The sequence below is a fragment of the Bos indicus genome, chromosome 1 (assembly GCF_029378745.1).
Source record: "Bos indicus isolate NIAB-ARS_2022 breed Sahiwal x Tharparkar chromosome 1, NIAB-ARS_B.indTharparkar_mat_pri_1.0, whole genome shotgun sequence".
NCBI classification, from domain to species: domain Eukaryota; kingdom Metazoa; phylum Chordata; class Mammalia; order Artiodactyla; family Bovidae; genus Bos; species Bos indicus.
Window position 1 is genome coordinate 113,738,825 of NC_091760.1, and position 22,987 is coordinate 113,761,811.

General features: G+C 36.0%; 1 protein-coding gene across 2 annotated transcripts in view; it reads left to right on the forward strand.

Annotated features, from left to right (window-relative positions):
• Positions 1-22,203, forward strand: part of DHX36 (DEAH-box helicase 36) — a 47,442-nt gene extending 25,239 nt beyond the window's left edge. For both annotated transcript variants that reach the window (XM_019960602.2, XM_070792848.1), the window contains 11 exons: positions 395-538; positions 2,699-2,816; positions 3,759-3,857; positions 8,971-9,144; positions 9,295-9,381; positions 10,945-11,028; positions 13,835-13,934; positions 14,029-14,119; positions 17,025-17,145; positions 18,495-18,647; positions 18,944-22,203. In XM_019960602.2, coding sequence (XP_019816161.2) covers positions 395-538; positions 2,699-2,816; positions 3,759-3,857; positions 8,971-9,144; positions 9,295-9,381; positions 10,945-11,028; positions 13,835-13,934; positions 14,029-14,119; positions 17,025-17,145; positions 18,495-18,647; positions 18,944-19,129 — 1,357 coding nt within the window. In that variant the 3' untranslated portion in view covers positions 19,130-22,203. The remainder of the gene's footprint in view (positions 1-394; positions 539-2,698; positions 2,817-3,758; positions 3,858-8,970; positions 9,145-9,294; positions 9,382-10,944; positions 11,029-13,834; positions 13,935-14,028; positions 14,120-17,024; positions 17,146-18,494; positions 18,648-18,943) is intronic.
• The last annotated feature ends 784 nt before the right edge of the window (positions 22,204-22,987 follow it).

Below are 22,987 nucleotides of genomic sequence, written 5' to 3' on the forward strand. Positions count from 1 at the left end.
TTATATATACTCTTAAAATTATTCCATTGGAGATACTAATATACCAGTACAATCATTGCAACAGATTGTTCTGCAGAAGCTGGTGTTAATTCATGGCACTGGAGGGCTCACAGAGCTAGTTACAAAAGTCCTCAGGCAAGCTGTGAAGTTTAACTGAGGGCAGATAAGAATTGTGCACGTGATCTGTAGAAAGGGCACTGTGCTGCCACTGAAGCTGCTGATGCTGCCTGTGATGCGGTGTCTGATCCCCACTTGTAAATGTGGAAGAGTGGTGAAAATCCTAAACTACTGATTCAATAAAAAGTGTTTTAAGATCCCTGTCTGTAGATCTGGTATAGGCTAATATGCTTTAGATGTGTTTTTAACAATTTTTATGTATTTGTTTTCCAAACAGCATTACCATTGATGATGTAGTTTATGTAATAGATGGAGGAAAAATAAAGGAGACGCACTTTGACACACACAACAACATCAGTACAATGTCTGCTGAGTGGGTCAGTAAAGCCAATGCTAAACAGAGGAAGGGTCGAGCTGGAAGGTAAGATCAGACCTTTGAAGTCCTTACAAAAACACCAAAAATTTTGTGTACCAAATTTACTTAAGGAAGTTCCCTTTCATCTTTTTAAAAACTTAACTGCAGCATGTTTTTACTCCCCAGCAGATGGGGGAGTCGTTTTAATCATAGTTGTTTTGGGAAAAGTATCTGTCTGGTTAATTAAAGTTAATATTCTTATTAGCTATATTATCTGTGATTGTGTTTCTTTTTTAAACATATTACTAATAATGATTGCTATTAATAATACTTGAATGTCAGATCATCCTCTAGAGACTTATACACATTAACTTGCTTAATCCTCCCACAGTGCTGTGAAGTAGGTTATTATCTCTCTTTTGAGGGTAAAGAAACTAAAGTATAGAAAAATAAAGTCATCTAAAGTCATCTCTCCAAAGTCACACAGCGTTACAAGTAGCAGAGCCAGGAATTTGAATTTAGGTGGTTTGGTTCCACAGCCTGGGCTCCTAATCACTATACTTCACAGCTGTACTGGTTTTTCACTATGAGTTACCAAGGAAAATCCTTTTTCCCACTTATGTGATAGCATGAGAAATAAAAATACCTTTTTTTTGTTTGTTTGGTTGCCCGTGGTATTTTTTGTGGTGAGCAGGAGCTACTCTTCCCTGAAGTGCATGTGCTTCTCATGGTGATGGTTTCTCTTTTTGGGGTGCACAAGCTCTAGGCGCACGGGATTCAGAAATTGTGGCATGTGGGCTCTAGAGTGCAATCTCAGTACTTGTGGTGCACGGGCTTAGTTGTTCTGCAGTATGTGGGATCTTCTTCGACCCAGGGATCGAACTTCTGTCCTCTGCATTGGTAGGCAGATTCTTACTCACTGTACCACCAGGGAAGTCCAGTACCTCTGTTTTAATGATCAGAGAAAAGATTTGCCTATAACACAAATAATTGCCCTTATTACTTGTTTTAATGCATACTTCAGAATATTTTACACCCTAACTCATACGAGTGATAGAATCATGTCTGGAGTTTGAAGAGTTTTTATTTTACCTCTTACATGTAGAATAAACAAGATTTCCCTTAATTTTCAAGGAGTTAAAAAAAAATCTTTTGACAGACCATTTATCAGCCTTTTAATAAGTTTATACTATATATTTAAAGCTGTCGCTCATTATGTTTGCAGATTATTCCAGTATAACTTGTCTTCAGGTAGTGTATTGGATTATGCAGTTGGTGCTCTTGAGTCATAGTCCTGGCTTAGTCCAAGAAGTGTACCTTCTACTCTATTAAGAGGGGATAATTTGATTGGGAGCCTAGCAAGATTGAGGTTTCCCCATGCAGACCAGTCACTAAATGTAAAGTATTGCATTTTATAGAATTCTTCATCCCCACTAACCTGGTGAAAGTTAATTGTGGAATTGCAGTGTTTTTGTTGATGTTTTTAATTGAAGCATAGTTGGTTTACAGTGTTGCTTTAGTTTCTGCTGTACCACACAGTGATTCAGCTTTTATATATATATATAGTATTTTAATTCAAAGGGAAAATAGTCCCCTGTGGGCTCTGTGATACAAATTTCCTTTAGCAAAGCTAATTAAGATTGATAATTATTTTGAAGGCCAGTGCAAACTGTTTATTATGTGGTCCTTGGTGGATATCCTATAGATAGGTAATGGGTCCTCTGAACCACCAGATAAGCCCATCATTCAGATCAGTAGATGCAAATAAGGGAAAAAATTGTTTCCAACATCTCTCTGAGAGTTCACTAGATAGCACATACCTAAGAGCTTTTATTAAAATAATAATAGGTTAACCTAATAACAGGATTTGTTACATAAAGTGCTCACAAGGCCCAGAGATTAACCTATGTATACTGCTGATTTTGTGTCAACCAGTCTGGAGTCTGTGAGAAACAGGTAACCAAATTTTATTGGTAGGAGGAGGGAACCTTGTCTTTTTTAGCACTAGGACTTAGGATTAGTGGATTTAAGCTTATTCAGAAAAGATGAGGAAAAGGAATATATGAATAACAATGAAGTAACAAGTAAATTAGTTATGATGTGGCTTGTAAGAAATAGATATTGACTGCTTTCCCTGCCTTTTCTTTTCTCTGGAATTCTAAAAGTCACTGATAATACTTACCTGCCCACCCCCCTCCTTGTTGTTGGTTTTTTTTCTTTTTAAAGAGTTCAACCTGGTCATTGCTATCATCTATATAACAGTCTTAGAGCAAGCCTTCTAGATGACTATCAACTGCCAGAAATTTTAAGAACGCCTTTGGAAGAACTTTGTTTACAGATAAAGGTAAATTAAGTGGGAGAATTAAAGTAAATAAGGTTCTAGTTTTCAGCATGTTTTATAGAGGAAAGTAATACGTTAATCTGCCAGAAAGAATTTAGACCACCATTTGTTTTTGTGTTAGTACAGTTTGACCCCTGAGCAGCCTGAGGGTTAGACTTGCAAGGTATCCCTTCTCTGCCTCAGAAAATGACTCACCCAAGGGTGGGTCATTAAAACAGCTTGGTTAGAATCCAGAGTCAGACCCTAGTCCTGTTGATTCTACATGTTGTGTTTGCTGATTGAACACAAACTTTGCCCTGCACTTAGTTAATTTAAAGGTCTGTAAAATGAAAATGCAAGTACTATATTTTTTGGAAAAAAAATCTGCATAGACATGAACTTATGCAGTTCAAAATCGATAAACTGTAAACTGTTTTTAAGCTTCTGTCACGTGTATATTAAACAGCTTTTAATTACATACCGCTCCAGAGCCAGACTATCTGGGATTGAATCCCAAGTCTTGTGGCAAGCTAGTTCTTTTATATTGGGCAAGTTATTTAAATTAACTTCATAAAATTCTTAGAACAGTGCCTGGCACATGGGAAGTGTTCAGTAAATCTTAGCTACTGTCACTACATCTTAAGATTCCCTCATTATAAACTACTTACCGTTTTTTTTTTAGCATCATATATTTGATAAAATTAGCCACCTTATTTTGAAGATAATCAGTGATCAACCTTTTGAGATTTTAACCTGCTACTTTTCTCATTAATTGAGTTAGTGGGTGTTGAAAGTAGTATGTTGGCCTTTAAACATTTAGAATCACAAACATAATTTTAACTTATTCTGGTGAAATAACTAACTGGAAAATCGTGTATAGGTTTGCTTTATTTGAGTGAGTGACATGGGGAAGACTAAACTCTATATCCATATATGACATGTTTAATTATATTTGTCTCTCCCCAGATTTTAAGACTAGGTGGAATTGCTCACTTTCTTAGTAGGCTAATGGATCCACCATCGAATGAAGCAGTGTTACTCTCCATAAAACACCTGATGGAACTGGTAAATTTGTTTTTTGTTTTTTAATAAATTCTAACTTAGATTTAGAGTGCTTAAGTAAAGCAAGCTAATTATAAAATTTACTCTTAATTATTGCAAAGTAGGCCAATGAGTGTGTAGGACCAAATTGATTCCCTATTTGGCTGTTCAGCTTTAAGTATGAAATAAGTTATAAAATGATACTGTTGTGATTTACTTGTCATACTGGGCTCTTTCCACACAAGTTTTTTCATTGTAGGCATGACTTAAAATTACATATAATTTTGAAATCTTTCCATTTCAATCTTTTAAAACTTTGGAATCTTTCAGTTTCTTGTTTTGATCCTCTTCACTTGTATTCTTGAAAGGAATTTGGTTGCTGTATTCTTTCTGATTTTCATAGTGTTTTTATAGCTTTGTCAAATCTAAGCAACTTAATGACAGTATGGACATCTTATAAAGGCAGCTTTTCTATTTTTGAAGGAATACTAGCACGTGACTTTTCCCCAGACTATATCCCACTACCTATCATTTTCTTAACAGCTTTTTCCCTTAGTTTATTTTATGAAGTCAGTGTTTTGAGGAACAGGTTTCATTGTCTTGCTGCTGCTAAGTCACTTCAGTTGTGTCTGACTCTGTGTGACCCCATAGACGGCAGCCCACCAGGCTCCCCCATCCCTGGGATTCTCCAGGCAAGAACACTGGAGTGGGTTGCCATTTCCTTCTCCAATGCATGAAAGTGAAAAGTGAAAGTGAAGTCGCTCCGTCGTGTCCGACTCTTCACGACCCCATGGACTGCAGCCTACCAGGCTCCTCCATCCATGGGTTTTTCCAGGCAAGAGTACTGGAGTGGGGTACCATTGCCTTCATTGTCATAGGTGCCCACTTAGTTGGTAGCCATCCCTATACAATACCACTTTGAGAAGCCACACACGACTGGCTGCAAGTTCGTGCCCAAAGTAGAGAGAAAGAACAGAACTGTGCTGTCCAACTCAGTATCCACTAGCCACAGGTGACTATTTAAGTTTTGAATTAAATTACAAATTCAGTATCATGGTCATACTCAGACATTTTAGAAATTGAATTAGACACATGCGGCTAGTGGTTACTGCATGAACGGTGCAGAAATGACACTCCATCAGTGCTGCAAGTTCTGTTGATCAGTGATGGGTTAGAGGATGCTGATGGGTGTATTTTACATATTTAAAAATATTTTTTTTGAGCCGTCTATATAGATAGTTTTGAGAATTTGGTCCATATGAAAACATTGAAATAAGCTTGTAATGTGAGTTGTTTAAATGAAAAGTATTATAACTGATCTGACCATTTTTGTTTGAATTGGGGTTAGATTTAGTGAGGTTGCTGATATTAGGGAACAGTATGGTTTTATTGACTTTAAAATTAAAGTCTTCCCCTTTGGATTTTTCTCTAATAGAACATAGCAATAGAGAGCTAGGTGGTGATCAGAGAATCAACTTATTTGTGGTAGAGACAGATGACCAGAGGACAGCTGGAGTCTGAAGCCAGAGTGGGATAACTTCCTTTCTCCTGACTGAATTTAAGAACCAGTCTTGACTGAGCCATTTACAAGCAACAAAATTGTGAAAAGTCCTGGGACATCCTTGCCAACAGTAGCGTCCGAAGCCTGCATTATGAAAAAACTTTTTTATTATGCAATGCAGAATGCCCATCCAGGATAAAAGAGCAAAACAAAGCATTCAGCTTAATGATTTATTACAAAGTGAGCACTGTTATTTTTAATCATGTCAAGAAGTTAAGAACATCTCTGGGATACTAAAAGGCCACTGCCTACCCTCTCCCATCACTCCCTGAGTCTCAAAAATAACATCTGTCATGACTGATGGTAGTCTCTTGCTTTTCTTGATGATTTTACCAACCAGAATACATCTCTATAAAGAGCTCAATTTAATTTGATCCTTTATAAACTTTACAGAAATCCACATGGGATGTTGGGAGTTTTGGAAGAATGGGGTTCTGAATTTTTTCAGTGAACATTGTGAAATTCATGTGCATTACTGCTTTTAGCTGTGTATAGTTCATTCATTTTCATTTCTTTATATGGCTCCTGAAAGGTATTTTTGGTTGTTGTTTAATCAATAAGTTGTGTCCGCCAGTTTTGTGACCCCATGAACTGCAGCCCACCGGGCTCCTCTGTCCCTGGCTTTTCGCAGGAGGGAGTACTGGAGTGGCTTGCCATTTCCCTTCTCCAGGGGACTGAACCTGCATCTCCTGAATAGGCAGGTGGATTCTTCACCACTTAGCCACCTGGGGCTTCTGGTGGCTCAGATGGTAAAGAATCTGCCTTCAATGCAGGAGACCCAGATCTGATCCCTGGGTCGGGAAGATCTTTTGGAGAAGGGAATGGCTACCCACTCCAGTATTCTTTACTGGAGAATTCCGTAGAAGAGCCTGATGGAGCCCATGGGGTTGCAAAAGAGTCCAACACAACTGAGCGACTAACACTCACACTTTCACTTGGGAAGCCCCAAAGGCATTTTACTTATTTCCAATTTGAAGGAATTACATACACTGGTATGAATATTCTTCAGTATTTATTGTTTCTCAGTGTACATGTTTAAGTGTTTCTCATAGGTATACGTGTAGGAGTGAATTCAGTAGGTAATGCCCAACCATTTTCCAAAGTTGTCAGACTATTTACATTCCTACCAGGGCCAGTGGTAGGTTGGTATTCTCATTGCTCTATAGCATCACCAACCTATAGTCTTTTATTGTAAGCATGTTGATAGGTATGTTGTAGTTTAATAGTTTTAATTTGCATTACAGTGAGTGCCATTGAATTTGTATGCAGCTTTTCATGCTTCCAGCCCATTTGGATAGTCTCATTTGTAAATTTCTGGTGCCAGTTTTTGTGTTATGTCATAGGAGGTCATTATATATACTTTTTGTATACTATTGATCTGAGCCTTTTGTCAGTTGTATATTGCATATGTTTGTATTTTTACCTTATCACTTTTTACTTGTTTTTTTGTGAACAAATTCCTAATTTTAAAGTGAAATATATATCAGTTTTTTCTTTATTGTTACTGCTTTTTATCCTTTGATGAGTCTTTATCTACCCTGGAGTCATGGTGATAATACTGTTTTCAGTTTTTCTTCTTCACACTTAGAAATATAATCCACGTGCAATTGATGTGTGCGTGTCTGTGTGTGTAGGCGAGGTAAGAATCAGTTTTTAGATATGTGGAACAGTTGACTGAAACTGTGAGAAAAAAGTTTATCCTTTTCCTTCTCTTTGTTCTGTAGTGTTGTCATCGATCAAGTGTCTATGGGTTTGTCTATTTGTAGGCTCTGCTTTATTCTATTGATGTATATTTTTCTTGAGCGGGTATCACACTGTCTTAGTTACAATATTGAGTCTTAACCAAGCAAGAACATGCTCTTTCCCATTGATTGAGTTATTTAATCTCTTGGTATTTCAGCATTTTCTGTGTATCTTACAACTCTTTAAGAGATTGATTTCTTCTTGATTAATGATATTTTTGGATTTTATTCAAACTTCAAAATTTTGCATTTTCTTGTGTCTGCTATATAGAAATCAAGTTGGTTTTGAATGTTGACCTTGTTTTCATTAATGCTGTGAAACCCACTTATTCTGATAACTGTATGTAGATTTTTTTTGCATACAATCACATCTATAAATAATTAGAATTTTATTTATTTCCAGCTGTCATCCAGGATCCTTAGTACAATATTGTGCAGAAGTGATATGATAGTATATGTTTTTATCTTCTTATTCTCAAAGGAAAAGCTATCAGTAATTCATTGAGCATGTTCTTTGAAGATTTTTTTGTAGAAACTCAAGGAAGATTCTGTTCTTAGTTTATTAGATTTTTATTATGCATGGATAATTTTATTATGTTCGGTTTTATCAAATACCTTTTCTTCCTCTACTGAGATTATCCAGTTATGCTGCTTTTTATGTTTAATTTGTAATGTATTGAATTACATCAGTTTTTCAAATGTTAAACCAACTCTCATTCCTGAAAGAAACCTAACTTGCTGTGATTCAATTTGCCATTGTTTTAAGTTTCTCATGTATAAGGTTATTTAGCTTCCCTTTCTCCAGATGTCCCTGTGAAGCAGGTACCAAGATTATGCTAAACTCAGAAAACAAGCTTGAAAGTTTTTTTTTTCCCCCTAGTCTCTGAAAGAGTTTTTGTAAGATTAAGGTAATTTCTTTCATAAACTTTTAGTAGAGCTCAACGTTGGCTGTGTTCCGTGTTGTACAGTACATCCCTGTGTCTGTCCTACACAGTGCATTAGTTTGTGCCTCTAATTCCCCTACCCCTGTAACAAACTACCAGTGGGTTGGCGGAGCAGTACGAGTTCTATCGTTTGCTGTTTTTGTTGTTGTTCAGATTTTGTCATTTTGAATGTGTACAGGACATTGTATTTACAGAGATCTTTGTGGATAAAAACTTGGAACTTGGGGTGATAATTTCTTCCAGAGAGGATTTATGTTGCCTTCTCTGGGAAAAGATGCTCCAGTGTTGTTCACCTCTGTAGACTTCTTTCTGTCTCCAATTACTGTACTTGTAATTTTTGTAATTCTTTTGTAAAAGACTTTTGTAATTCTTCTGTCAGTGTCTTCAGGCAACTTTTCTAGCTGTGCTCAGCGTGATGATTGGATCACATTACCTAGGGAATCAGAGCAGAAGTCACCTCCATTTTGGAGGATTCTAGATAAATCTTTTATCTCTTGCCCTGCTGTTGGTTTCATGTCTCCGAAAGTACTGTAATTGACGGGCTGGGCATTATATACTCCAAGTATATGTTTTGTCTTTTGGTTTCCCCGCCCCCAACAACTCTTGTACTTAGTGATTTTCTTTATCTTATTGAATGCTGGCTAATACATTATTTCTCATTTTTCTTTTAACATTTATAGTAAAGCTGAATTGTGAGTTAATTTTATTTTTGTTTGTTTAAATAAGTTTCTAACCTTTGCTGACCTCAAAACTAATGTTTTGATGACAAGAACTAAAGCTGAACAATATAAGGGCATTTGGACATGAGTGGCCTGTCACTTTTTTTTTTAAGCAAACTAAAATATGATGCTTTACAATGTCTGTTTTAAACATAAACTCTTACTTTACAGAATGCTCTGGATAAACAAGAAGAATTGACACCTCTTGGAGTTCACTTGGCACGATTACCAGTTGAGCCACATATTGGGAAAATGATTCTTTTTGGAGCTCTGTTCTGTTGCTTAGACCCGGTACTCACCATTGCTGCTAGTCTCAGCTTCAAAGATCCCTTTGTGATTCCACTGGTAAGAAGTATACAAATACAAAGCTAGGTTTTTCTTTTCTTTTTTTTTTTTTTACAGGGTAGTTATTTGCTTAGATACACTTTTTATTAGAATGCCATTCTCCTTTATATACCATCAGAGCAATTTAAGCTGCCTTCATCTGTTTTTAAGGGAAAAGAAAAGGTCGCAGATGCAAGAAGAAAGGAATTGGCAAAGGATACTAAAAGTGACCACCTGACTGTCGTGAATGCATTTAAGGTAAAATGGACATATTTTCAATTTAAATTTTTAAAATATGTTATAGTTATCAGGAATAAGTTAAATTAGTGAAAATGTTTAAAATTAGGTGAACATTTGAAAAAAATTATATACTTTCCCATTTTGTGATAGTGCATTATTACATTTTCCCTTTTGGAAAAAAGTCTGTTCTTTGTGTTTTGATAACAGAACAAGTGAACAATTTATTTATTTATTTATTTATTTTTCATTTTATTTTTAAACTTTACATATTGTATTGGTTCTGCCATATATTGAAATGAATCCGCCACAGGCATACATGTGTTCCCCATCCTGAACCCTCCTCCCTCCCCATACCATCCCTCTGGGTCGTCCCAGTGCACCAGCCCCAAGCATCCAGTATCGTGCATCGAATCTGGACTGGCGACTTGTTTCATATATGATATTATACATAGTTCAATGCCATTCTCCCAAATCATCCCACCCTCGCCCTCTCCCACAGAGTCCAAAAGACTGTTCTATACATCAGTGTCTCTTTTGCTGTCTCGTATACATGGTTATTGTTACCATCTTTCTAAATTCCATATATATGCATTAGTATACTGTATTGGTGTTTTTCTTTCTGGCTTACTTCACTCTGTAGAATAGGCTCCAGTTTCATCCACCTCATTAGAACTGATTCAAATGTATCCTTTTTAATGGCTGAGTAATACCCCATTGTGTATATGTACCACAGCTTTCTTATCCATTCATCTGCTGATGAACATCTAGGTTGCTTCCATGTCCTGGCTATTATAAACAGTGCTGCAATGAACATTGGGGTACACGTGTCTCATACACACTGAGGAAACAATTTATTTTACAACATTATTTGCTATTATTCATTTCCATCTTTGTCTTATTCACATTTATGACAGAAGGTTCTTTCCTGTTCATTAATAAACTATGCCTGTATTCAGATTTAACATTTTGATAGAGAATGATAATCTTGTATACTCTTTAAGAAAGAGAGATGTTTTCTCTTACAGCCAGGCTTTCCTGAGGATAAACATGCCTCATCCATCTTTGCAACATTTAAGTGTAATTTGGGGTATGGAGACAGCATCTTTTTATTGTAGTTCTAGACTCAGTTTCCTGTTATGGGATTGTTTATGTATTTTTTTTGTTCCTTTGAGCTAATGCAGTATTTTTTCACCCCATCGTCCTTCCTTTTCTAACTTAAAGCAAAACATATTTGTGAAGGTGAAAATATATAATAGCGTTGAAATTTGTCTAACAGGGTGTTCTTTTTGATTAGTACATCATGTGCAGAATGGTGCTATTTTATGTAAATGAATAGTACATTCCTTTATAACTTGCTCTTGTGTAGAGAAAGGTCTGTAAATTCAGTTTTGGATACCTCTTAATGACTAGGATCATGGGGAGTTCACGTTTTTGTAGTTTGTTATTTTTTAAATTATTTGGGTTTTTTTTACAGAGAAAATTAAAAATCAGAAGGTAAACATTATTACTAAAATAAAGACAAACGAGTAAGTAATCTTTACTTTGGGGGAGAAAATGAATACTTTATTTTTTGCCCCCTAGGGATGGGAAAAAGCTAAACAACGTGGTTTCAGATATGAAAAAGACTATTGCTGGGAATATTTTCTATCTTCAAACACATTGCAGGTAATGATGAGTGTTTTGAAGTAATTCTTATATATATTAGATTAGGGGATATATGTATCCATTCTGTATAGTCAGCTCTATACCAAAAAGTTAATTGTGAGTTTGTCTTGTGAAGTTGAATCATACAAAATCGTGGAAGAGACTATTAAATCAGCTGCAGTAGCACAAGAAAAAGATGTAAAGCATAATAATGGCTAAGAAAAGAAACAAGTCCAGAGTTTAGCAAGAAAACACAGAAGCTCGTTTACTCTTTCTGCACCCATCCTTTAGTTGCCATTTTGAGGATTTGTTCTAAAATTTTCATTGATACTTCTAAAATCTGTTTTAAACTCAAATAGGGCAAGTATCTCTTTTTAAACTGTAGATAGGTATTTTTATCCTGAACTGACTTAGTGTAGTGAGAAAACACTATTGGAGACATTTGTGAAACAGAAGAAAGTAAACAATTAAGGCAAATGCAACATCAGACATTGCACTGAACTAGAGAAGTGATCTCAAGCCAGCAGGCGTAGGAATATCCACACCTTTTCAGCTATGTGGCATGAACTCTGGTAATGGACATTTAGCAGATCTACAAGGGAGTAAAGAATCCAGAATCCAGCATATTTAATTAAACTTGCCCAAACATTAATGGAATTAAAAGAAGGGTAATGACAATTCTGAAAGATTCTACAGCCAATGGATAAAAGAAGGGAACCTGGCATATCTCAGCAGAAAATACAACTGTTTCATAGTTAGGAACAGTTGAAGAATGCAGTTTCAGTAAAAGGTAAGAAAATAAACCAGTAAAAGGAATGAAAAGACTGCTGAGCCAAGAAGACAAATTGAAGGCCATAGCATCATAAGGAACAAAATGGGCAATCTTTTAAAACAAAATATTACCCAGAAGGAAGGCTTGAGATAATCACAGCCTGTATATGCAGCCATGAAAGAAAAAAAATAAAGCAATAAGTAAAAAGCTCATAAACAGGAGGATAGCATTGATCTATCATGAAGGTAACAGGTGTCTCTTCATAGAAAATCCAGGAGTAATTGAATATGTATTCAGAGATATATGTAAGAACATGTCCCTTGAGTAGGAAAAAATGAAGTGAACTACAGTACGAAAAGATAGTTAAATCCAAGTGTTATTTGAGAATACTATATTCTGTCAAGATATTCAAGTATAAAGAAAAATGACAGACATTCAAGAAAGCATTTGAAATAGACACTCATGAGCTGACCTTGAAAAACTTAATGAGAGTAAAATGCTGCGTATTAAGAGGTGAATCAAAAAGAATATAGGAATGGAGAATACATGCTGAGTATACATTGAAATTATTTAAATATGGAAAAATGCAAAATGGTATTGAGAATTATGGATATAGAAAAAAAGGTATTGTCCTGAACAATATAAAATAATGGTGATAGAAATCAGGAGGTGGCCTGGTGATTCAGTTGTAAGAGAAATTAGGTAGGAAAACTAAAGTCACACAATTCGTAGAAAGGATACATATTTTCAAATGACTTGGGACTTCCCTGGCAGTCCAGTGGTTAAGACTCTGAGCTCCCAATGCAGGGGACCCTGGGTCAGGGAACTAGACCCCACATGATACAACAGCAAGATCCTGCATGCCACAACCAAGACCTGGCACAGCCAAATAAATAAATTTTTTTTAATGACTATATTTCATAATCTATTTAAGCTCACAAGCCTTCTTTATTAAATATCTCTTACGATCATAAAAATGTTACATTCATCTAATTCAGTTTTGTTTAATTGCCTTAAATTGAACTAAGATTAAATGCTTTTATTAAAACAGCTTCTGTACTGTTATCGTAGTTAAGATGGCATTTTTTTCCAATTCTGACGAGTATCTGCATTATTGCTTATTTAATGATATTTGTGATGATATTGAGATTAGGGAAGTCTTTTGCACTTTCCTATATTATTTGAATGCTTTTTATAACAAAGCATGTATTATTTTACTCATGGTCGTTTTCTTAAAAACAAGAAACAGGCCCTAAGCTTTTGAACCAGGATGTAATGGTAGTTAGTTCTCAGTAGTACATATGTGCGGAGAAGGCAATGGCACCCCACTCCAGCACTCTTGCCTGGAAAATCCCATGGGCGGAGGAGCCTGGTAGGCTGCAGTCCATGGGGTCGCTAAGAGTCGGGCATGACTGAACGACTTCACTTGCACTTTTCACTTTCATGCATTGGAGATGGAAATGGCAACCCACTCCAGTGTTCTTGCCTGGAGAATCCCAGGGACGGGGAGCCTGGTGGGCTGCCGTCTATGGGGTCGCACAGAGTCAGACATGACTGAAGTGACTTAGCAGTACATATGTGAATGTTATTTTACTGTATGCTTTTCTGTATTTTTTTTCCCCCCAAAATATGGGGTGGAGAGCAATTTTGAAAATTAGTCTTTTTGCTGAATAAAGTAATTCTGAAACATCAGTTGTTACTCCCTACAGCAGCCAAGCCTTTTCTATAGAAGATAGGACGATAAATATTTCCAACTTAATATCCACATGGTTTCTCTGGCAGCTGCTCATCTTTGCCATTGTAATGCAAAAGCAGCCAAAGATAATACATAGACAAGTGGGTGTGGCTTTGTTTCAATAAAACCCTGTTGACAGAAACAGATTTTTATAAATTTGTAGTTAACTATCCCCTGCTGCAAAACATCAGATTTTTGCAAGAGTATTTTATAAAGCAGGGAAAGCTCACCATGAAATTTATTTATGAGTGCACACTTTATAACCCCTATAGATTTGTGTGAAAGGTGTTCTAGTTCTGTTTGTTACCATTGCTCCCTAGATGCTGCATAACATGAAAGGGCAGTTTGCTGAGCATCTTCTTGGAGCTGGATTTGTAAGCAGTAGAAATCCTCAAGATCCAGAATCTAATATAAATTCAGGTACAGCAGGAAATACAGTGTAAATAACTTGCTGCTGTTGTCGGTTGTATCAGTAGTTTACTTTTTTTTTCCTCTCCCTTCCTACCCCAAATAGATAATGAGAAGATAATTAAAGCTGTCATCTGTGCTGGTTTATATCCCAAAGTTGCTAAAATCCGGCTAAATTTGGGTAAAAAAAGAAAAATGTAAGCATTGAAGACTATTATAATTACTTGTTCTCTCAAACTTTTGAAATCATCTACTATAACACGGCTTGTATTGTACATTTGTTCTTACTTGTAATAGGTCCCTGTTCTTTACTTTGGCTATTTAAGGGAAGGCAAACTGTTTACGGTAGATACCATTGTCCCTCACTGCACATCCCGAAGTCTGTTCCTTTGTCACCCAGTATTCACAAAGAATATTAGTAATGCCAGTGTAAATGTGCTTCCCTGGTGGCTCAGATGGTAAAGAATCCTCCTGCAGTGTGGGAGACCTGGATTTGATCCCTGGGTTGGGAAGATCCCTGGAAGAGGGCGTGGAAACCCACCCCAGTATTCTTGCCTCGAGAATCCCCATGGACAAAGGAGCCTGGTGGGCTACAGTGTATGGGGTCACAAAGAATCGGACACAACTGAACGACTAAGCACATAAATATGAGAACAGTAAGCCAGCTGTTAAAAAGCAGTGGCTCAGTGGAACTTGCTTTGGAGTAGATTATGCTTCAGGATTTTTTTTTTTTTCCTTTCTTATGAAACAGATAATCTTGTACTTTAGCTCTTTGGATGAAATTGTGAGGGTTTTACCTATTTTGAGAAATAAAGTATAGCTTTAAATATAGGTCCACATAGAGTCAGCCTCAATGGTAATTGGAGACAACAATAAGGCATATTTTTGCCCAGTAAGCTAACTCATTCTATTGAAAAAAGAAAAACTGAAAGTCAGATATGGCTTGTAGTATGTGAATTGGTGCCAGACTTTTGGAAGACACTTTAGAATTAGGTATCAGCGGTCATTAAAATAGTCACTGGCCCAGTGGTTTCATATGTTCTAAGGAAGTCATTCCAAATGTTTTTTGCCAAGTATATTGTAAGCAACATAGATGTCTCATAGCAGTGGGAAAATTATGGTTTTATAAGACCTTATTGTATGGCATTTCTGTTAGGTGTAAAAAAAAATCATTGTATATTGACATAAAATATTTGAACTAATGTTCGGTGAAAGAGTTGGTTGTTCTATACACATGAAAAATATAGACCTCAGAGGTAGCCTAAAGTGCAGTCATTGTTCTAGTGCAGTGGTTCTCAGCATGGGTAATTTTTCCTTCCCAGGGACATTTGACAATTTCTGCAGACGTTGTGGTTTTATAACTGGAGACGCATGTGTTACTGGCATTTAGCACATAGAGGCCAGGGATGCTGTTAAGCATTCCACAGTGCACAAGACAGTCCCCCATAACAAGGAACTCAGCAGTTAAGAGTGCAGATGTTGAGAAGTCTATAATGTTGTACCTGAGAATAGGGTAACATGAATGTTAATCATTGTGATTGGATTATTCACATTTTAAGTGATCTGAGTATTTTTTGACTTTAGTACTTTTTCAAATTCTTCTTCATATATATCCCTAAAATGTACAGGTAGCTTGACATGTTACAGGTAGCTTAAATGTTTGAAATACATTTTGTATATCCCTCTGCCATCCTGGGAAGACTTGATGAAAAAATGTATCAATAGTTCTCTTTGGATTGATGCTTTGTTTTGTAAACGTGCAGGGGTCAGCACATTTTGGCATACTGGCTAAAAAACATCTTTGTGTAAATTTTTGTTGGAAGACAGCCTTGCCTATTCTCTGCCTGCTTACTAGCTACATTAGCAGAGTTGAGTAGTTGTGACAGAATGCCCCCAAAGCCTATAAAATACTTTGTCTCTGGTCCCATATAGAAAAAGTTTGCCAAATCTGCGGTTCTAGTGATGTAGGGTTGCAGGATGACATTGGTTAAATTGACTGTGTGGTGAGGAAAAATAATTGATTTTATTCTAAATAATGGCTTATGACTATGGTTGATGATTTTATGGATCCCTAAAACCATGAAAAAGATACCCTCAAAAACAGAGGAGGGATTAATGGATTAACCCTTTTTAATGTAATTACCAATGATTATATAACAATACTATCTCATATCTCCTTGTTGAATAATATTAACTAAAGACTCCTACAGATTGAGGTGAAATCTTTAACTATCAAGGCAAAGACCCCCTAAGAATGGAGAGACTGTTCTGGAGCTGTGTATGTTTATTTCAAGTATTCCTGTTTTGAAATGGGGCTGGAGGTTCAGTGAATGTGAGGCCATTTAAAACATATTTTAGAACAGGTTTTTAAAAATCAGAACTACGTTTTAAACAAAATTCTCCGTTTTTTAATTTTACTTGTCTGGGTGTGTAACCTGTGGATTTTTTTTTTTAATTGATCATTTCAGTTATTCCGTAAATTGAGGGTGGTTTATCAGTCCTTGGGGTCACGAAGAGTTGACACGACTGAGCGACTTCACTTTCACTTTTCACTTTCATGCATTGGAGATGGAAATGGCAACCCACTCCAGTGTTTCTTGCCTGGAGAATCCCAGGGACGGGGGGAGCCTGGTGGGCTGCTGTCTATGGGGTTGCACAGAGTCGGACACGACTGAAGCGACTTAGCAGTAGTAGCAGTATCAGTATCATGGTTTATCAGTATTATGATTTACAGTAAAATGTACAGACTATTCTCTTGGTCTGATTCACTTAGAATTCTCTCAGGTATTTATTTCATTCTTTGTCTTTTAATGGTGTATATATATAAACATGATGAGGGAATATTTTGTCACTTTTCTAATATGTTGAGTAATTATACCTATAAGAGGATTTGTTTTATGATTTAGAGTGTTCATATTTATCTGATACTTTTCCATGTCTTATTAAAATAAAAATTCTCTTTCCTTAAATATAAGTTTGGAAAATATAATGCAGAAATAAGCTAAACTCATCTGGAGTTTCTTTTGATTCTGGGATGGTTTGGAGTTCTCCAGAGTGTTTTGTTTTTTTTTTTTTTAAACTACATTTTAACTTTTTTTAAAGGGTGAAAGTTTACACAAAAACTGATGGAGTAGTTGCTATTCATCCTAAATCTGTTAACGTGGAACAAACTGAGTTTAACTACAACTGGCTTATCTATCACCTGAAGATGAGGACAAGTAGTGTAAGTGAATGTATAAAATAGCCATGGATCTGAATAACAGTCTTGTGTTTTTAAAATTGTTTAGTTTTCATAATTACAAACAAAGTTGTTTTCTTAAAGAAATTTTTTTTTTTTTATTGGCGGATAATTGCTTTACAGTGTTTGGTGGTCTCTGCCGTACATCAGCGTAAATCAACTATAATTATGTATGTATACCCCCTTCCCGCCATTCCATCCCTCTAGGGCATCGCAGCGCGCCAGGCTGTGTTATATAGCAGCTTCCCACTAGTTACCTGTTTTATATTTGGTAGTGTATATATGGCAATGCTACTTTCTCAGTTTGTCCTGGCCTCTCTTCCCCCAACTGTGTCCATGAGTCTGTTCTCTACATCTGCATCTCTATTTCTTCTCTGTAAATAGGTTCATCAGTACTATTTTTTTTAGATTCCATATATATGTGTTAATATATGATACTTGTTTTTCTCTTTTTGACTGACTTCATTCTGTGTAACAGGCTGTTGGTTCATGCACCTTACCACAGTTGACTCAAATTCATTTCTTATTATGACTGAGTCTTATTCCATTGTATGTATGTGCCACAGCTTCTTTATCCACTCACCTGTGGATGGACATCTAGGTTGCTTTGTCCTAGCTATTGTGAACAGTGCTGCAGTGAACATTGGGGTACATGTGTCTCTTTGAATTGTGGTTTTCTCAGGTTATAAATGCCCAGTAGTGGGATTGCTGGGTCATCCGGTAGTTTTATTCCTAAGTTTATTAAGGAATATCCTAAAAATTTTTTTTTCCGACAAGACTTACAATGTCCTCAAGCAAATAACCTGTACTTTTAATATGTGCAAATCTGTTGTAATGGATCTATCTATTTTAATTAACAGAAGGTTATTTGATTTTCATAATTTTCTTTCAGAACCTATTTTTCAAGAAATACTGACATTTTATGGTATATAGGAGTTCAGTGTATGAAGAATTTTATTGACTTGTCAATATAACTTATAAATACTGCTCAGAATATTAAGTGGGAATTTTGTTAATATATAAATAAAAAGAACTTCAGCTACATTATTGTTTTGGTTTTATCACTTAGAAAAATACTTTGTTTCCAGAATAGTGCTATTGATTGAATTGAAACAAAAATATAAAACTCCTTTGTTGTCTGAAGTAATGAAAAATGACTTGTTTAAAATTATATATATTTTAAAATTAGTCTGTATTTTCACTGACAGGATAATAATAATACCTGTTTTAGAAGAAAAACACTATAATTGATACTAGTGATTTTACTGGATTAGTGTGACAATAATCCTTTCTGATTCCTTGACTGTATTAACTTGCCTTACTTTTCATTATAGATATACTTGTATGACTGCACAGAAGTTTCCCCGTACTGTCTCTTGTTCTTTGGAGGTGATATATCCATCCAGAAAGATAATGATCAGGAAACTATTGCTGTAGATGAGTGGATAATCTTTCAGTCTCCAGCAAGAATTGCCCATCTTGTTAAGGTGACTGACTTTACATGATTGTCTTTGATTCTGCATGCAAGTTAGTATACAGTCTTGTGTTTTTGTTTATCCAAGTGTTGTACATGTTACATTAAATATTCCTTGCTTTATTTCAACAGATGAAATTGTGTTGAGAAATCGATTTATAGTTTTTCTGAATTGGTTTTTGAGATAGTTACAAATGACTAGCTAATAGCTTATGAAATTTCTTGTACCAGATCAAGTCACTTTTATTTATTACACTGTTTGATAGTACATCTGCCTTCATTGAATGTGTATACTTTTTCCAACTTCAGGAATTAAGAAAGGAACTAGATATCCTTCTGCAAGAGAAGATTGAAAGTCCCCATCCTGTAGACTGGAAGGACACTAAATCAAGAGACTGTGCAGTACTCTCAGCTATTATAGACTTGATCAAAACACAAGAAAAAGCAACTCCCAGGAACTTGCCACCACGTTTCCAGGATGGATATTACAGCTGACAGGTTTTCTCTGGTGCCCTGAAAAGCCAATTTTACAGCCATCTTCCATCACGGTTTAACTTTGGGCCAGATGCCAAACCCTAGGACATGAATAATTTAGTGTGTATAAGGTAGAAACCTTTAGTAGGTAGTAAAGACTTAATGTGCATGAATTAACAGTTGTCTGTAGCTACTATAAATACACCATATATAGCAGTAAGTTCTCTGATCATACACTCTTATTGTGGTCATGTCCACATTTGGAGAATATTCCTTTTATGTACTTCGAATGTTGTACCACTTGAGAACGTCCTTTGTTATGAAATATTAATCTTTCTGCCCTTAATGACTGAGTATAGAATCAGTAAAACTAGAATGATTAGCCAAAAAGCAGTGTCAAATAAGAATTTCAGTACATCCACATTTTTTCTAATGAAACTTCTATCAGAAGTTAATTAATTTGTTGTAATAAAGTCCAGTATGTAATAAAATGTACAGTGTATAAATCTCAGCTAGCTTTTTGGCTTGGTTTCTGCATCTCCACCTGTCCCTTGGTTTGTTTAATTTTTTTTTTTAATCTTTTCAGAATATATTTTTATCCTTTTTATATCACCCTGTGTAGCATAATGTAGCAATAGAGAGCATGAGTCTAGAGCCTGACCACCTAAGTTCAAATTTTAGCACTGTCACTTACCCCGGATCTTAGGCAAATTACTTGGCTTCTCTCTGTTCCCATTTTCTTTATCTGTAAAATACAGATAACAGTTGTGAGAATTAAATACCTTGTTATATGTAAAGTGCATAGCTTAGTATCTGGCACGTATTGGGTACTCACTAAATGGTAGTTATGTACTCACTCAATGGTAGTTACTCGTCCATGAAACTTTTTGTTAATGATCCATTAGGTTACACTTCTCCTCATGCTCTGAGTGCTATTTTATACTCTTAGCCAGTGGTAGCTAGTCTGACATGTACTGTGCAGCCCTGTCAGATTTAGACAAATACAAATACTGTCCTTTGTCAAACAGCCTTTTTGTCCTTCCCTTCCTGTTTGTTTGTCCATGTGTCCCCTTCTCTGTGCAGCCTTGTTCCCAGGGATGTTGGACCCTCTTCCCCAAGGGTGAGTCATGCTTGGTCTAAGCCAATCATGCATGGTCTTCTCCTTATAAGTAACTCTTGAGGCATGCATATGTGGACCTGTCCTGTCTGATGTCAGCTGAGAAGAGGGCTGCACTGGGGGCATCTGAGAAAGATCTTCCTCACTAATACTTTGAGGAGAAGTTCTGCACTCCTCCTTTGGACATTATTTTGGCTGTATTTGGCACTTAAAACTGCTATAGCCATCTTAGAATTACTAGGTTGGCTCAGCAGGCAGGTGGAAATCAGCCTTGTCCTTGATAACACCAGTGAGCTGTTGAATTATCCAACTGTGCAACTGCCCTGCACATTGACTTACTCTGATGACAGTAAACCCTTTATTGTTTTAATTAGCCACTTTTAGTAGAAAGCGTGGTAAGTGCAACACCTGACTATCCATCATTGAGTGGTGTTTGCTGAGGCTTCTATCTCTATCATTTATTTTGTGATCCTAACAGGTTGACCTTTATATCTGAGAAAAGATGTAAAAGTTGTAGTATTGGAAATACTGTAAAAAGACAAACCTTGGAAGAACACCCTGGTATACACAGATTTTGTTGTGCCTTCCAAAGAAGCCGGGGAAAAGGAGTATCATATGATGACTGTGATGATCTTAATAGCACTGCTTCAGGTAGTGCTCCCATTTGGGGGAATGTATGTCAACCTATCATTTCCTCCTAGGGTCCTGAATATTTTTGTGTTCTAAGTCCATTCTCTTGGCCAGTATCCCCAAAGTGATTTGTCTCTCACTGAATTCTTATTCTGCGTCATATTGTGGCATGTTAGTTTTGGCCCTAAACTCAAGGTGATAATTAGGTACTATTTGTTCTATTAGAATGTTTTTATGTTTGTGGTTTTTTTTTTTTCTTTTACTATACAGTTTAAATTCAGTTATTTGGCCAAAATGGTCTTTGCAGAAAGCAGTTAGAAAAGATTACTTGTTAATTAGTTCTGTGTTCACAGACCAATATTTAGTCTCCACAAATGGGGAAGATGTTCCTGAAGGACTGTTTAACAGATGAGCTATTTAAAGGGGTCAAAGGACTTACTTATCACCTCTAATTTATGTCTTCTCTGCAACCAATCAAGATGGAAATTTTAACTGATGGTGCTATTTATGTTTTTTGTTTACAGAATAGGATGTAACTTAGTGAAAAATGTATTCCATGTCTTAGCATTATCTGTTATTTTGTAGTTTTAAAGAATAAGACATTAAGAAGAAAAATCTGTTTGGCTCACCATTCTGATACCAAGGATAACTCTTGGAAAAAATAACTCTGAAACAGAAACTTATGAGAGGAAAAGGCACTGAATAATCTTTTTTTTAAAAAAAGTCTTTGAAAAGTGAATCCATATAACACCTTCTTAATCATTAACTTGGGCAAAAGCTCTAGACGCATTTGTACCAATTAATGCAAGTGATTTTCTCTTCTTCATTTTTAAAACAAAGTCCACCCTACAAGTTTGAATAATAAGAGAGTTGTAGGAGGAATTTATGTACTCTATTGCCCAAAGTAAATGGTAATCCTTCTGCTCTTGAGCTCTAGTTTGTGTATATATAAGTAATTGTGATCATGTAGTATAATCATATTTATAATATACTAATTGTTTTTACATGGCATTTTTATTCCGATTTTAAAAATAAATATTCATTATAGAATATTTGAAAATTCAACATATAAAAAATGTTACTGTTACATACTTTTTTAATAAGCTTGAAGATATTATTTTAATAAAGTTACCCACGTATAATTCTGTTAATTTTGTCAAATGTTTTAAGTCATAATTGTTACCCTGATACGGAATATTCCTGTCACCTAAAAATGTCCTTTGTTTCCCTTGCAGTCAGTCCCCTGCTCCCACTTTCACCCATTGGAAACCATTGATCTGCTTTTGGTCACTAGAAAATTCAAAAGTTTTCCCTTTTCTAGAATTTCAAATAAATGGAACAATATATAGTCTTCTGTGTTCGGCTCTTTCAGTTAACAAAAAATGCTTTTGAGATATTTATGTTGCTAAATGTATCAGAAGTTAGATCCTTTTTATTGTTTAGTAGTATTTAGTAGTAGTGTTTGTTACACTGTAGCTTGTTTTATTTTGTTTAGGATTTATTTTTGTCTTTATTTATAGCTACACTGGGTCTTAGTTGCTGCGTGCGGGCTTTTCTGTAGTTGCATTGAGCAGGGCCTGCTCTCTGGTTGCAGAGTACAGGGTTCTCATTGCAGTAGTTTCTTGTAGCAGAACACAGGCTCTAGGCACGCAGGCTTCAGTAGCTGCAGCTCATGGGCCTTGTTGTTCCACGGCATGTGTTCACGGCATGTGTTTTCTTTCCGGACCAGAGATTGAACCTGCATTGGCAGGTTATTTCTTTACCACGGAGCCACCAGGGAAGCCCATCACAGCTTGTTTATTGATTCACCAGTTGATGGACCTTTGTGAGTTATCTTTAATTTTTTTTTGCTGTTACAAGTAAAGTTATTTTTATATGTATACAGGTCTGTGTGTAGACAGATAACTTTCATGTCTCTGGGATAAGTACCTATGGTTAGGATTGCTGTGTTATATTGTATTTAAGTTTATAAGAAATCGCCAAACTGACTTCCACAGTAGGTGTTTCATTCTACACATCTACACTCCATATGTTATGATTCCAAGTGTTTCAAACCCTCACCAGTACTTGCCTTGAACGGTTGTGGAGTCTCATAGCCCACTGTGATTTTGTTTTGTATTTCTATAATGATC